The sequence below is a fragment of the Lissotriton helveticus genome, chromosome 9 (assembly GCF_964261635.1).
Source record: "Lissotriton helveticus chromosome 9, aLisHel1.1, whole genome shotgun sequence".
In the NCBI taxonomy this organism is placed as follows: Eukaryota; Metazoa; Chordata; class Amphibia; order Caudata; family Salamandridae; genus Lissotriton; species Lissotriton helveticus.
The window spans coordinates 907,676,916-907,693,771 of NC_136070.1; the positions used below are offsets into that span (position 1 = coordinate 907,676,916).

The 16,856-nt window shown below is 45.3% G+C and overlaps 1 protein-coding gene across 1 annotated transcript in view; it reads right to left on the reverse strand.

Annotated features, from left to right (window-relative positions):
• LOC144781982 (sodium/calcium exchanger 2-like) overlaps window positions 1-16,856 on the reverse strand; it is a 1,191,301-nt gene that overhangs the window by 39,222 nt on the left and 1,135,223 nt on the right. Inside the window, exon 9 of the mRNA XM_078661082.1 lies at window positions 5,304-5,579. Within this exon, the coding sequence (XP_078517208.1) occupies window positions 5,304-5,579 (276 nt within the window). The remainder of the gene's footprint in view (window positions 1-5,303; window positions 5,580-16,856) is intronic.

Sequence of the window (16,856 nt, forward strand, 5' to 3'; positions counted from 1 at the left end):
ATTTCCCTCACTCGCCTAGCAGATGTCAATACTACGAGTAGAGCTATCTTCAAAGAAATGAATTTGAGATCCGCTCTGTGAATGGGTTCGAATGGGTGCTTCAGGAGCTGTGAGAAGACAATGTTGAGCTGCCAGAGAGGTGGGGGAGGTCTGACTGGTGGATAGACCCTAAATAGTCCCTTGAAGAATTGCTTAACCCGTTCCGTGCTTATGACAGAACCACGCCGTCATGAGCCACGGGCGGCGTGTGCTCATGATGGCGTGGTTCCGTCATGCAGCTGCCGCTCCGCCCACGCGGCATTAATTCCCCGCCGTGCGGGCGAATTAATTAGCGGGCGGGGCCTTGACGGAACCACGCCGTCAGGAGCACATGCCACCCGTGACTCATGACGGCGTGGTTCCATCACGAGCATGGAAGCGACGCACTCACCCCACACCCGTGGCCAAATTTGCACAGCGGCGAGGGGGTTAACGTTTCTAGATGACCATAAGGAAGGAAAGGTAGATGAACTCCTAAAGTGTAAGATAGCTGCTAAGTCGACCTTGATGGAGGTGTGAGACAATCCTGATTTAGCTAAGTGCAGGAGATAAGGGAGAATCTCCCGAGGTAAAGAAGAGAAAGGATGCACATTAGCTTGTTGGCACCAAATGCCAAAGCATTTCCACTTCAGCCAATAGGTCTTGTTATTACTGCTCGCATGAGCACTGGACAGTATTTCCCTGCATTCTGAAGGGAGGTTCAAATGGGTAAACTCATTGCGCTCAAGAGTCAAGCCGATAAATGAAGTGATTTGGGATCCGGATGCCGCACTTGGCCCTGGGACATCGTTAAGAGAGATGGAATCCATTTCAAGAGAATGTGATGTTTCTCAGAGAGTAGGAGGTGTTCCATCAACCAATGTTGGAGCGGCCAGGAAGGAGCTATAAGGATCATCCTACAGGGCTCGGCTTTCATCTTCATGAGCAGCCTTGGTAGGAGAGGAATTGAAGGAAAGGCGTAGGTAAAGATGCCTGAACATGCCATCAAATATGCATTTCCCCATGATCCCTGATGGTGATGCCAGCTTGCGAAGAACCAGCATTTCTTGTTCTGGGGTGATGGAAAAAGATCGAGAATCAGCTTGCCTCATCGGAGAAAGATGCTGTCGAGAGTGGCTTGACCCAGTTCCCAATCATGACACGAAGACTCTAGTCTGCTTAGAGTGCCTGCTGTGGTGTTCTGGTTGCCAGGAAGATGTTTAGTTGCCAATTCCCAGATGCACTGCTCCTCTTGGAATAGGAGGAGTGATCTTATGCAACCCTGATTGTTGATGCAGTGCACTGTGGTGTCCATCTGAATGAGCACAGCAAAGTTCTTTATTCTTGGTATTATTCTTGGCAAGAAAGAAAGCTTATAAGGCCAAGTGAACCACGTTGATCCCTAACAAGTTGATGTGAAGGAGGCGATGCAGCTTTTGACACTTGCCACCTAGTTGTAAGTCTTGAAGGATAACTCCCCATCTGTCGAGGGAGGTGTCAGTAGTGATGACCAAAGGAGATGACAGGACTAGAAAGGTGAGGCTGACTGAAATATTGTTACAGTGTTTTCTTCATGAAATAGCTTTTACCATGGCTGGGGTGACGGTGAGTAGATCATCGAAAGATCCCTCTGCGTGAAGCCACTGCTTGTCTAGTTTCTCTTGAAGAGGATGAATTCTTAACTGACCGAATGGAACAAGAGGGATGCAGCAGGACATCATCCCTAGGAGGGATTTGTAATGGTGAACTGAAAGAGACTGTCTTTTTGTGTGTAGGTTCTGCTATTGATATTAGTTTTTCTTGTCTTTAGACCGATGGGAAAGCTCTGTTTTGCGTTTTGTCGAGTGTTGCTCCTAGGAAGGTAATAGTCTTTGAAGGATCCAAGACTGACCTTTTCTGGATTCAGGATACAGCCTAATTCCATGAACAGCGTTGTGCAGGCTGCGGTGGATGCTTGAGCTGCATACATGGATGACGCCTTGACCAACCAATTGTCCAAATAAGGGAACACTTGGCATATTTGTTTGCTGAGAAAGGCTGCCACTGGAGCTAAGCACTTTGTGAATATTTGGGGGGCACATTTGAGGCCAAAAGGGAGGACTCTGAATTGATAATGGCTCCTGACTATTGTAAATTTAAGGAATTTCCTGGGAGATGGGTGGATGTGAATATCAAAATGCGCATCCATCCTGGAGGTTGAGGGTGGACATGTAATCTCCTGGGATCAAGAGCATTAGAGTCTCCTGCAAGGAGACCATGTAGAAGGACTGTTCCTTCAGGTAGATGTTGAGATTTCTCAAGTCTGTTATAGGTCGCAATTGCCTGAACTTTTTGCGGACCAAAAAGAAACGGGAATAGAACCTCTTCCCTGGTTATGATGCAGGAATTGGTTTTATTGCTCTCTTCTCCAACATTGCAAAAAACCTCTAAATGGAGGAGCTGTAGATGTTTTGGAACAGATGGCCGAGGTGGAGTGGGAGATGGAATTTGAAGAAATTCTAGGGTATGGCAAAATTGAATAAGGTTGAGAACCCATTCGTCTGTAGTTATAGCCTGCCAACGATGAAGATAAGTAGATATTTTGCCCCTAACTTTATCTGTGAGGAATGAGGAATAGCTTGAGCCTGACGGTGATCTTTGGTGATGAGCTGAATACTTGTTCCAATGCCCTTCTGTACCTCTTGCAGAAGACCGGTTGTAAGCTGCTGACGGCGGCTGACATTGAGTGCACTGGTGACAATAGGGCTGAGATGTAGAGGAGTAAGCAGGGTACTGATACGGCTGGTACCCTCTTCTATAGGATGGAAAGCCTTTCCCTCCGGTGACTCAAAAGAGCACCTTACGTAACTGGAGCATCCTTAAGATTGTATTTCCTCATCAACGCGTTTGCTGAGCAGGGCTTCTCCATCAAAAGGAAGGTTCAGAAACTTGTTTTGGACCTCAGGGCAGAATGAAGTAGCTTTAAGCTAGCCCCAGCTGTCTAAAACAGCTGCACCTGCCAGCAGTCTAAAGGCAGTTGTGGCAATGTCCATCGCACAATCAATGACTTTCAACGATGTGCGCTCTTCTTCCTGAAGAATCTTTTTGGCCTCTGATTTACTCTGGTTAGGAAGCTGATCCAGGAAAAAGGAAAGATAGGAACACATCTGGCAGTCGTATCAGCCAAGAACTGCGAGAGAACTCTCTGCCCTTACAGTGAGGGCCGACACAGAAGAGAACCTCTTCCCAACATTCTCAAAGTGCCGGCCTTCTTTGTCTGGAGGTGCTGTGATTGGGACTGAGGTTTTTTATGACCTGCGTTGTGCTGCCTGAGAGTTGACTGAATCAGGTTTTGGTTGCCCGGTGAGACAAGCAGGAGCATCCTCTGGAGCGTGGCACTTTTTCTCCTGATGGGGAGGACCGCAGTGACTGTGGCCGAAGTCTTCGTAACGTTCAAGCCCTCCTCCCCGATGTTATTAATGATGGGCGTAACTCTTACGGTTTTCCTGAATGGTTCCTTAAAATCGTAAAGGAAGAAGTCTGTTTTGGGTAGAAGGCATAGATAAGTCAAATCTCTTAGCTACTCGCTCTAGTAAATTGTGGAACCCACCAATATCCACGTGTGGTGAATCAATAGGAATTGGAGAGGGAGATGATGGTGTGGGAAATGGTAATCATCGCATCTTGGTGTGGTTACCCTAACTCTCACTCCTCATGATCATCATCAGAAGTCGCTCGGTCCTGAAGCGAAGCAGTTTGCGGTGAAAGGTGAACAGAAGTAGGTAGCAAGAGTATATTGTGCCATGCGGTAGATTGTGGAATAGACACCGGTGGCAGTGATGGAGTGGTGGGTGCTGCGATAGCAGAAGATGGAGGGAAATGCTTCTTGTAGTCTGATAACATAACTTTCAAGTTAGTGAGCAGTGTGGAGGGCATGCAAACCACCTCTTCTTGATAGTGCTGCTGATATTGGTCCTGAGGGACGTAGTAGCAGTGACCCGAATACTCTTCCTGCTCATATTCGTCTTCTTGACACTTTACATGCAGTTCTGATGGGCTTTGTGCATATCCCTATGGTCCTTCATCCACCTCTCATCAGAGGATTGTTCTTTTTGTAAGAACTTCAAAACAGAGACAAGAGAGCGAGTGTGTGCGTGTTTTAGTCTGTGTGTAAGTGAAAACCCCAGGTGAAATCTGACAGACACCCCACCATACTCAACAGAAAGCAGGTGTACCCTACTATTTACTACAGAATTTTATTTTTAAGGGGGTGTAACACCCCAAATTCCCCCCTGAAGCTATGTTCCTGCTCCTGGGAGCCTCCACACTCTCTTTCTGCCTCTCTCCTCTGGACTTTAGCGCTTCTCTGCCTGGCTGCTCATCTCGTTGCTCTCCTCCCCATGCCTCTCTGAACTCTACTCACACTCAGTTCCGCCAATCCATGGCTCCCAATTACTCCAGTGCGAGCGGCGCGACAGCACACCTACTTGGACCCGAGGGCTTTTCCGTGTCCGAGAGGGAGGGCTGCTGCGCGCCTTAGTATGTGTGTGCGCACCAGTCAGTGTGCCTACCTCTGTCTCAGCATGCGTTTAGAAGAGGAAGGGGAGGGGCATCTTTCAACATGCCTCACTGTGAGAGGGTGAGTGTAACTATCATTGTGTGCATGTCTGTGTATGTGTGTGCTGTGCCCATCTGTTGGAGGTCGTTATCATAGCTTACCTCTGTCCGAGTGTGCGAGTATTGAAGGGGCCAGGGAGTTTGTAGACTAACAATGACAACGTCAATAACTCTCGGATTGCCAAGACCTATTGGCTTTGCCAATGCTTGCTTACACTGTGCGGTCATTGGTGGCACCTCATTAGTACCAGTTTAACACCAAAATATAGCAATAAAAAACAGAAAGATGACCAGTCACCGTTTGCAAAGGGCCTTCCTCTGTGCAGCAACATGTGTCACTGTGTCTTTAGTAACTTTTGAACCGTTTGAGCTAGAAACAAAAAGTTGTTTTTGTTCAAATCTGCAGATCATGCAGCACATGATGGATTATGTGGCAAATCTCCAATTCAGTGGAAAAAACATGGCGGCACAATTGCATAATTCCAGTGGCCCTGGCTACCAGCTATAACCACAATATTTTACTGAACTGGAAAGGTGGGACATTTTGTCAGAGACACAGTTTTCAACGGGTTCTAAAAATAGTAAGGGGAAATATTTTAGTCAATTGACATTTCAATAACCACAACTACCCATCAAGCTGCACTACTACTATCACTTTTCCATCCTGAAACTCTACTTTGGGCCATTACCTGGTATGGAGGTTCCCAAAGCGACGAAGACCACAGCAGTGACGGAATCCTTCAGCCCTACGGTGCAGCCGAAGTGGGAGGCGAGGTCTCCGATGAGTGCGGTGAGCAGGCCGATGATGGTGATGCAGACCCAGAAGCAGGCCCAGCCATTACCATATTCCGTTGGTGGCACAAAGGCGAAGAGCACCTTCCAGAAGACGGTGAGGAAATGCATGACGTAATCAAAGCAGGAGGGAAGCCGCTCTTCCCGGCCATCATCCTCTTCCTCCTCATCACCTGGAAAATCGAGGATAAAAAAAGGCTCATGTTATACATCCTGTCATTGCACATTTTTTTGTGTGCAGTCACTATCAAGATGAACGAAATACGTAGCAAAAAGTAGTGTTAGGCTAAGTCACGAATAGGCGTATTTTATGTGCTCGTGAGAAGACAAAGCGTAGAAGCCAAAAATGCTGTGCTGCATTGCGTGAAAGGGAGTGAGCAGGACTGCGCCATATTCACAGAGATATGGCACTCGCCTCCCCTCTCCCTAGTGCTGATTTCAGCTGCTGTGGCCCAAGTCACACACCTTAGAGCCATAGCGCTAGGGTGTGTGCCTGAGTCTACCATAGGTTTTGTACTCAAAGTATTATGGCTAGACAAGTGAAAAAGCTTTTCCTACTTTGTATGTGTGCTGTACAGTTCATTACACATGCAAAGTCGGAAAAGAAAGGAGAAATTAAAACATTTCTCCTTTTAACATTTGCTTTTCAGTGTTAATGTTTTGCGCTAAACTCTGTCTACCAGTGTTAGTAGATAGGGTTTAGCTTGAATACAAATGGGTTGTTGCATGGGAATGTAAAGTAAAGTAAAGTCCACATTTGTAAAGCGCACAATCACCCGTAAGGGTCTCTAGGCGCTGGGGGGCCGTCGGGAAGATTAAGCGAGCTATTGCCCAGAGTCACATGGTGCTGGGCTAACCTGCCGCCGGAGCTGGGGATCGAACCGTGGTCCCCAGATTCCAGCGTCAGTCGCCCTGGCCGCGGCGCCACACCTCTTAATGTCCATGTACCACCCATGGAACGCCCCCTTGCTGCAAAGGAATGCGTTACTTTTGGGTACTTTCCAGTGCAATACACGTGTTGCACTGGAGAGTGAATCAGGAAAAAAACTTTTTGTGCTGGTCTGTGATACTAACGCAGTGCAAAATATTGGAGAATCTCCCCCAGATTGTCACTTCTGGATGGCTTTGAAATAGATAGATGACTCCAAAGCAGTGTTTAATCTTATCCGGTGATTGCTGGTGGGGCCAACCGAAGCTCATTGGTGGGTCCTGGAACTTATTTTACCTCATCAGATATTGAGCAAGAGAGGGAAACCACACAAGGGAGAATGAAGGAGGAAGAGATGGACGGGAAACCTGTGACAAAGGGAGAAAGCAGGAATCTGCAGGAGTGAGATCAATGGGCGAAGAGCATGTTTAAAGATAAAACGCATGAGGTGGAGTCAAGCTGCTGTGGGATTTTGAACAAAACTTTGGTCCTGACACTTATGCACATTAAGCACTGCCCCAAAAGCAGCAGAGTAGAAGGGATGAATATTCAGCAACAGAACAGTTCAATGGGTCGTTCTTTGTGGGAATTTGTGATCTGAATCAGCACAGGCCCTGCTAAGCTGATAGTAAGGTCAGATCTTATTCACAAAATGAGAGCAAAGGAGGTAGGTTGCCTGCCTCTGGGGTATAGGTATGAAGTGCCAAGCACCAAAGCCCTTCATCTGATCTATTTTGCCACTGACAGAGGGTGGCCAGGTGGCCCGGATTTGCTGGGATGGTTACTTTTTTTCACTGTCCCAGCATATATTTGTAAATGTAGGAAATGCAGGGCCGGACTGGCCGTAGCGGGCACCGGGCTTTTCCCCAGTGGGCCACCAGGGTGAGGGACGGTTTTGGGCACCTCCCGACGTTTTTGTCACCGGGGGCCAGCAATATCAGCCCCAGTAACATAATCAGTCGAAACCGGCCCTAGCAAACAGCTCGGCTGCACCCCCTCCTCACCTCCAACGGGGGCCAGCCGAGCAGTTTGCCAGGTCCGGTTTCGGTTCCCCGTACGGCCCTGAGGAAATGTACTTGTTTTCAAAGTGGGTTCAATGAATACAGAGACAGGCAAGTTTTCATGTTTTCCAGTGCAGAACTAGTCAACAGCCCCTTGCAGAAAACAATGTAAAAGTTGCATTTAATTCCCCTCAATGCCTCACTGTCCGTTTTTTGTATTGGTGAGTGTTGTAACTTAAGTCAGTCTGTGCCCATTGGTCCCTGCAAAACTGTAGTCCTATTTTGATGTTTGTAGAATGCCCTGGTTTTTATTTTTAAAATCTACTTACCCTACGCCGGCAACATCTACAGTTTTATTAGTGCAGGCATAATACGGGCTCTGCTATAAAGTAGGAGCAGTAAATATGCACCATCAGCTTTAAAGGATATATGATATACATGCCCTAGGTTAAGAGCCCTAGGTGTGAGCGGTTCCAAAGTCAACAAATTACATAATCAATGCAAAACAGAAGCCCCTTCCTGGTGGGGGTGTGAGTAATGGGAACTTTTTCCTGAAATGTTTCAAGTTGAATCAGTATTTCTAGATTACCAATTTTGCTCCGAGGATGTAAAGAGTTCAAGAAGTACAACAAGACGTTCACCTTCATAGCCAGTCTGATGTCATGCATGAGCTGAGGTGAAGTCATTAAGTTGTACACTACTTTGAAGAGGTCCTATATCTTTAAGGTGCTATCAACCTCGATGCAGGGAAATTTGGACTCATGCTTTTTGATCCTCTGCATTCTATTCCTAAAGTTAATCGTCTTGTGCATGTTGCACTGACTCAACTTTACCCACAGATTTAGCTTTACGTTGATTCCAATGTATTTCTACACTCTCATCTTGAGGTGTCTTTATATAGAGTTATTCTTGACTTTGTAATAAAATAACTAACCTTGCGTAGTAGTCTGCGGTTACTATGTGTTAGAGAAATTCCTTAATGAATTGATTATCTTGTTAACGATTTTCTCCCCTCTATGCTCATATGCTGCAAAAAAGAACCATCGAAGTGTGACTCTAGAACAGATCTAAAACTTATGGGCCCGGCCCTTTCAGGAGTCACACTCATTCTTCTAACACTGCACTCCCCACATCAACTTCACACACCACAGAACCTTCCTTAAACAACCTCATACACTTCAATGGAGTCCCACTCATTCTTCTAACACTGCACTCCCCACATCAACTTCACACACCACAGAACCTCCCTTAAACAACCTCATACACTTCAATGGAGTCCCACTCATTCTTCTAACACTGCACTCCCCACATCAACTTCACACACCACAGAACCTCCCTTAAACAACCTCATACACTTGAATGGAGTCCCACTCATTCTTCTATCACTGCACTCCCCACATTAACCTCACACACTACCGCACTGAACATAAATACCCTTATACACATTAATGGAGTCCTACTCATTCTTACCAGGGGCCCACAGGCTTCCACGTCATGGGGCCCCATCGGCCCTCACTGCACTATGAGTGTAATGTAAACAACAGCTTGAGAATGCCTTCTGAATCATGTTTGTCCACCATAAGCGTGGAAGGGTATACTCAGACATGAGTCCCTTGCTCACTGCTCCATCAGGATTCAAGCAAGCCGGGCCGACGACGCCTGAAATGGCAGAAACCGGTCCCCAGAAGCTTGTCTCCTTTCTGGTGAAGAATTGGCTTGGTAGTTTGGTCTGCCCTGTTCCCATGATGTACTGGGCCAGGGACAGACTAATTTGCATATAGCCAGGTTCTGAGCTGGGAAGGGGCAGTGAGCTAAATAACGGTGATGGATCAAGCCCTGATCTTTGGACTGGGTAAGAGTGGTCTGCTTAATTCAGACACTCTGTTCATCACCACCCCCTTTTCTGAATCTGACTCTTACCCAGCTGAAAGGAAAAAGTGAAAACTTGCAAGATTATCTTATTGCTGCAAGTGCTGATGGATGTATTTCACCTCACCGGCAAAAAGCCTCCTAGGCAACAGTCAGTGTGATTGGGCCCAGCCAGGCTAAAAGAGAATCCTAACAGAGGTAATAGAGAGCAGTACAGAGCAGACTGAGGGTTAGAGACAATGAGCCAGGCAGGGGCATAATGCAGGCCCATACAGCCCCTGCGTTGCCTGGGTTCTCCCAAACTCTTCAAGCCCCCATAATCCTTTAGGGGGACCCCCATCAGCCTAAGGCCAATGAAAATACGTGGGACTCAGGGGCCCCTTATCACAGTCTGCAGGGGAATCCCATCATTATGCCACTGAGTCTCACATCACTGCACTCTCCACATCAACTTCACACACCACAGTGCTGCACATAACCAACCTCTTCAGCTTAATGGAGTCCCACTCATCCCAAATTAACTGAGTTACAGTATTTTCACATTACTGCTGTACAAGAAGAGTACTGCCCTTCCACTTTAAGTTATCCTCACTCAGACCCCTTTCACCGACATAATGAACTTCAGTGCATGGCCCATTCATTCATTAATTAAACAAAATCAATTCAATCGGTATCAAAGCCTTCCGCTCACCCGGTAATACTTTGTAGATGTGTGATTAGTTTAGAATTTTTTTACGGTCTAAGAATTGCTGTTCTTAGGAGCCTCACCAAGAGGGTTGCTTCAGCACGTCCACCCTGGAAATGTTTCCAGGAGCACTATACTATACTCGAGAGAAAATTAATGACAGGAAAAAGACAGGCATAAAGAAAACTAAAATAAATGTTGTGAAAATTGACATTTTACAGTCTTCTTGAAACTGTGGCAACAGAAAGTAATGACACGAATTATTTATAATTCAGATATTCATACAAGTCTAAATAAGACCAGGTAAAGTGATATGCATGCCTCCTCTGTGTAAAGGCAATTAAACTCTCTACACAGTACCCAACTTTGTAAGATAGGTTAAAAAAAAAAATACAAGTATGGCATTAATCATGTTGTTAACATTGTTTTTACAAACAAGCCTCTCTTCCAAAATGAGGAATTCTGGGTAAGATGTACCAACATTAGGAATTAGGAAATCGGTACCCCTAATGTATGACATTCTTCTGAGTTTCATTAGAGATTCCTAGTGCGTTGCAAATAGACCTATCTCACTCACATTAATAAGCTAGGTCGCAATTTGCGACCCATTAGGAATTGTAGCCATCAAAGGGATGGTGGCCTGCGGCGGTCAGCAGACCACCCTGTCTGTCATTGCTTTTTAAATAGCCATCTTTTTTTTTTTTTTTAAATGCAGCATTTAAAAAGGAACCATAAACTTTGCCGTTTGCTCTTAAAAAAATATTTGTTTTCCATTCTCAATGGGGATGGAGTCCCCTGGGGACCTCCTCTCATTTACGAATGGGTTACCACCTCCTTCAAGGTGCCGGTAAAATAAAATATGAATGTTTTGCGACCGTAATTAGTTTGCAAGACATTCCTACATCCTATTCAGATTTAGTATTTGGAAGGGAAGCCCTAACCCCCCCCCCCCCCTTCCAAACACCAAATCGCAAACACAAATTGTGATTCGGTAAGGTATTACCGAATCACAATTTGTGTTTTGTACGTGTGGAAAAGCATTTTTGTGGTCGGAAACAAAATACTGTGTTCAAGTCTGCAAAAAATGTTTTCCTCAAAGGAATTGCCCTTACTGCCCAGAAACTCTAAACTACGTCAGCACTCTACAGAGAGAAACATAATTAAAACGATAGATGTACTCTCGGTATAACTTATCTCAAAAAACCTGTACGCCTATCACCAAATAAACATGCGGGAAACTACTATTTCAAGCACACACTTTTCTGCCTGAAAGCTTCAATTTAACTTTTTTCCCCAGATGTCCAATAAATCCTGAGGCAAATGTAAGTTTATAAGCATTTCTGTGTTCCGTTGGGCACATCGTCTTTGTATGCTGTTACCACTCTTTGTCGGTAGATGGCAGTGCATCCCTTTTACCGCACTCAAAACCTACAGGAAGTAAAATGGAACGAGGGACAACTCTCCAAGCTGAGTGCTCAGGTGAACAGTAGAAATTCCGCAAGCCTACTTAAGGAGAAATAAAAAAAAAGTGATAGGAGGAATGTGTGAATTAATTTGAGCCACTAGTTATACTCAGGGCCGCATCCCAGACCGTCGTGTTTTTTGCCCATTTTTTCACTCTAGACAGGGATCAGCCATATGCAAATAGGGTTGGTCCTGCTCCAACAATAACAGCTCAGCCCATACTGCCAAGTCAGGTCCCCTCCAGATGGGAACACAAGCAGCGCCAACCCGCTTAGGTTCTGTTTAGGCCGCGGCAGTGAGGCATAGCTGATTCCTATGGAACGGTGAATGTGGTGCCCAAGTCTGGCAATACCAGTCACACTTTTGGAGTTGCACTGAGGAAAATAAAACAATTGATGGGTGGAAAACAAAGTTAGGGCAACAAAAGTCTGGCAAGGCGAGGTAGCAAAAAAAAGAGAGAGAGTAGCCAACACTGAGAAGTTAGGGCGTGTCCAGACCATCAGGGTTTAGTGGTGCGATTGGCAGTGCTTATTTTGAGCAGGTTGTTTCCGGTACTCGGCACCGTCACTTATTTGTCAACACCGAAGCTTGTGACAGTCTGACACAAGGTGGCGCTGTCTCAGATGATCACAACAGCCAATTATTAATCCAATATACATTGAAAATAAATATTATCTGCTGCCCAAGCCGTCCTTATAGCTCTGGGAGCCTGGAATAGTCTGAATTGTCACACTTGAAGGAGTGTGATGGTTAGTAGGTGTGCTGTTGCTATCACTGGCAAGACAGCAGGGGCAATGTTGCGTTGCAAGCTGCAGTGGTCTCCTGACGAGAGCCCTGGCACTTATTTATTTACAAATTAAGCACTGGCGATTGGGATGAATTTGTGGCAAAACTGGGATGCAATGTAGTCAAGTTAAGGTAGTAGGGTGCAATGGGACCGTATTGTATTTAATCAACATGCATTTGCTGATTAGAATATGCCTGTGTAACAGAATGTTTCTCCTAACAGGTATTCCTTTAAACTGCTCCAATGTAGGCTAAAGGATCAAGTACATCCATCACAGATTAAAACCAGTTTTCATTCCTTTGCAGCAAGGGAGGCATCTTTGTGAGGAATTCAAAACAAACAGGAGCTTAGAGGGAAAAGCTAGTCATAGGTCGCCCTCCACTCACAATGTAACAAATACAAAAGAAGACCTAGACTTTAAAGGCATTTACAGATTTATCCTTTCTTTAGGTACACCATTTATTGTATTATCATTACAAAACTTACTCCCCTTTGTTTAATGCTCGGGGTAGTCGGTATAACCTGGATTTGTGCCTCATTTGAACAAATCGCCTAGTTCCCAAACAAGTAAAATTCAGTTGTGAGCTAACAAATAAACCACACACACAAGTGTCAAGCTGTGATGTAGAAAGATTAGAACAAGTGTGTGCATGCAAGATGGCACCTCACGGACGCACCACCAATGGGAACCTGGCAGGTACTCACCAGGATTGCCCTGTTCTCATCATTGGCACCATCAAGCTCAAAGAAAAAGAGTGTCCAAAAAACCACAAAAGGAAGAGTTTTGTGAAAAAATACAGTGGAGGAAAACCACAAGGTAACCAAAAGTGTCAAAGAACATGTAAAAACACACACCAACACAGATATGCAATTTTATTCTGTCTCTTGCGTTGGGTGTGGAGGTTAAAAAAAAAGTAGATAAGGTTGCTACCTATCCAACCAATACCACTTTACTTGCCGACATGTTTCATTGCCAACGGAAACTCTGGCAATTTCTTCAGGGCATCTTATATTTTAAGGCCACTGCATATGGACAAATTAGTCTTCACAACCTCATTCGGCCATCAGATCTCGTACCAGCCGAGAGGTGGAAGATGTCTGGCGTTATATCGTCGAACCGGGGACGATATAACGCCAGACACCTTCCACCTAGCTGAAAATTGAAGGGGAAGGGATAATAAACTACATTTGCGGTTGCCGTTCCATGAAAACCTGACCGTCTCGGCTGGTGCGAGATCTGATGGCCGAATGACCCCCTAAGTATTACAATTCTGTAAAACTGGTGACAGTTTCAAAATGTTCAAATCTTCTCCAAACATTTTCCATATGTCAGCAACATATGCTTGTAAGAGTTTTTTAATTTTTAAACAACATCGAGTAGCAGAAGAATAAACGTGATAAAAGAAAGTAATGATTTTAAACCTGTGCTTTAATTGCAATAAATTAAGCAAATAACTTCCTTGCCTGCTGGTATTACTGCTATGGACAGTTCAGCAACTAATTTCTTAAAAATGAAAGTAAAGCCATCTTTCCAGAAAGGTGGATCACTGTAAAGAAATTTCCTAAACTAAATGGGTGTAAGTGTTCTGTTTCCATAGACAAGCCCCACTCAAGCGTCGAGGGGTCCCATGTACAAAGAGTCTTACCGGCTGCAAACTCTTAGATTCTGTAAACGTGAGGGTTCGCTACCACTAAAACACTTTTCTCAGTGTACTAAACACATTATATGATTCAGAAAAGGTTTTCCGAATCGTTACATGGGTTTAGGAGACATTAAGGGATTGCTATTTGGGAGGGGGTTTTGAGGGCATTCGTTCCAAATGCTGATTCCTTAAGATATGTTTTTACGACTGAAATATGTTAGAAAAACATTAATAATTTACCACTAACTTTGAGGAGGTGGTAACCCATATTCAAACATAAAGTGGTCCCAAAGAACCCCTTCCATTTTGTGAATTGTGATTTTTTTGTTTTTTTAGAAGAGTAGGCGGTCATTTCATGGACAACTGCCTAATCTTAAAGAACAAAGTTTCATAAACATTCCTTTAGGGAACATGTTGCATTTAAAAAAGAAAAGATTTATTTATTTAATAGCAATCACAGACATAGTCATCTGCTGACCCCAGCAGGCCACCATGGCTGTGATTATAGCCAACATAGTGGGTCATAATGTACGACCTACCTCATTATTATTTGCGAGGAATGGAAATTGTCAATAAACAAAGGGATTCACCCTTATGGGAGAGTATAGAAGTGTTCCTCCAGACTACGTGTGTCTCCTACAATGGTGGAAAGCACACAGCGTTGTTTAAATACCCCTCACCAACCAAAAGGTGGCATGCTTCATCATCTGGGTCTTCCTGCCCCGCTGAGGTACGGGGCGTGCTATGACCTACGACTACGTGGGTGCACTGGTTATGAAAAACAATACTACGTGTGGTGTAGGAGTGTGAGTGGAAGGGTCAGAAGGGAATGAATGGTGAAAAATTAAAAAATACCTGGTTTAGAGGAAAACTTTTTTTAATGTTCCTTTGAGCTGGTATCGTTAAAAGTGGGGAATGAGATGGAGATACTATGCTTTAATGAGCAGTGCGGGCTTCTCATCAGGACATAGAAGAGATCCCTTCTACACTCAAATCAAAACAGCTGTGTATTTATATATAATCCTAACTAAGTGGTGCACATAAATTTAACATGCACAGTATACTATACCCCAGAAGGTATATTGCTGAATGGGTTTCCTATATCGCCCAGATAATTCCCCATGAGCCTTCAAAATGGGAGGGAAGGTGTACCTATAGTCACAAAAATATCAAAGTTTCTTCCTCACCAGGACACTGCCTCGCCGCGGCTCCGTGGCAGGACGATGGCCCGAGTATGGCTGATGTGGTTGAAAGCCCCTTCCACTGCCATGAAATGGGCGAAAGGCAGACTCTGAATGAGGTGTCACTGAGAGACCTAACTTCAGTTAGGTTACAACAAATGTATTTTTACTGAAGTTCAGTGTATACTATATCATGATGACCTTTAATATGTGGGAATCAAGTCGCGTGTCTCCCTACGAGTTTCTCAATAAAGTTTATTGCCGATTTTCGACAAGAGCGGTGCACTACAGGTCCCTTTAAATTCGCGAAGCATTATGGGTAAGGTTGACGCGATACCACGGTCGGCAGTTTCGGCGGGCAGTAACGCTGGAGAACGAGAGCCGCATTTAAGTTAGAATCATTCGGTATGTAAACATTAAAGAAATTCGGAATAGTTTAAATTAGGGGAGCATTAGTATGCCTCGTTGTGACTCATACCAACACGTTTTTATTACTACAGATACATTGAGGAGTGGAAGCGCTGCAAAAAGACAGGTGAAGTCTGCTCTTCACGAACGGTGAGAGTTGCACAAGTGTAGTGATATGCTCTGGTGAAGCACAGTTAAAATGGGTTTTTACATTGGTCTCGTTTTATATTGTTTTTCATTTGTCATTGACATTACACAGGTTGTTTTCCACAAGAGCTTAATGCTCAGAAACACTAGTGACGCTGGGTTTCAAATATAGAAATTGCGGGCAGACGTTTCAGCTGATCGGTAGGCATGGTTAGGTTTACTAGCCATACGAACATTTTTAAGAATGCATGCTTAACGACAGTATTGCCTGCATTCACAGCTAGATTCTGTAGAGTATGCATTCTAGTTTATGCACGTCACGTCAGACGTGACGTGCGGCGGCCATGTTGGCCATTGCGCGCCGAGAGACTAGAAGTAACGGCAGCGCCGGCCGGCGCTCCTCACTGTTGAGCTTGTTTAAATAATAAATATACTTACCTGAACCTATTTAAGCAGTCCGCTGGTTATTAAAGCAGCAACATTACAGTGGCGACGAGGACGGGAGGCCCCAGCTGACCTTCCCAAAGAAAAAAAAAACGGACCCCCACGTGGACAGCAGCAGGGTAGGCTACCCATATATATATATATATGCGACAACAGCATGATGCAGAGCTGCCCCACACAGTCCACACAGCGGAGGGCATAAAGGAGGGCACAGCTGGGCCACCAGACAAGCTGAGGAGCGTGGCAGAGCCATATACCACTGAGAGGCGGCGAAGTGGCCGGATAGGCAGCAGCACGCCCCACAGGAGATACCCACGGTGCCAACCTTCCCACCACACCGTGCCTGGGAGAAACAGCGCTGGCTACCAAAGAGGAGGAGGCGGGGACTAGCACTGAGAGTCCCCAGGAAGATACCAACACAGAGATAAGGGACATCACCCCAGGAAGTCCCACTAGCAGAGACGTCAAAGCGACAGCGACCAGAGAGGTGAGAATGAGCACGCCAGCAGGCTATGCGATTGCGCCGGTGCAATTCCTACCGAAACCAGGGGACCCCCTGATGAAATGGGAGGACTGGAAAGAATACATCGAGAATTTCATAGGGGTCCTGGAGGATGAGAATGAAGAGGCTTTCACCCCCCAAAGGAAGAAACGGATCCTATTACTGAACCTGGGACCAGAGGGTCTCAGGATTTACAAGAGCCTAGTGCCCAAAAAGAGGGATGACGCCGACAAGGATGTATATGCACATGCATTGGAAGATCTGGATGAACGTTATCGCCCCACTATCTGTGTATCAGTGGACAGGTTTAACTTCCAGCAGAGAAGACAACGGGCTGGAGAAAATATTGAGGAGTATGTGGCGGCCTTGAGGAAGTTAGCTGCCCTGTGCA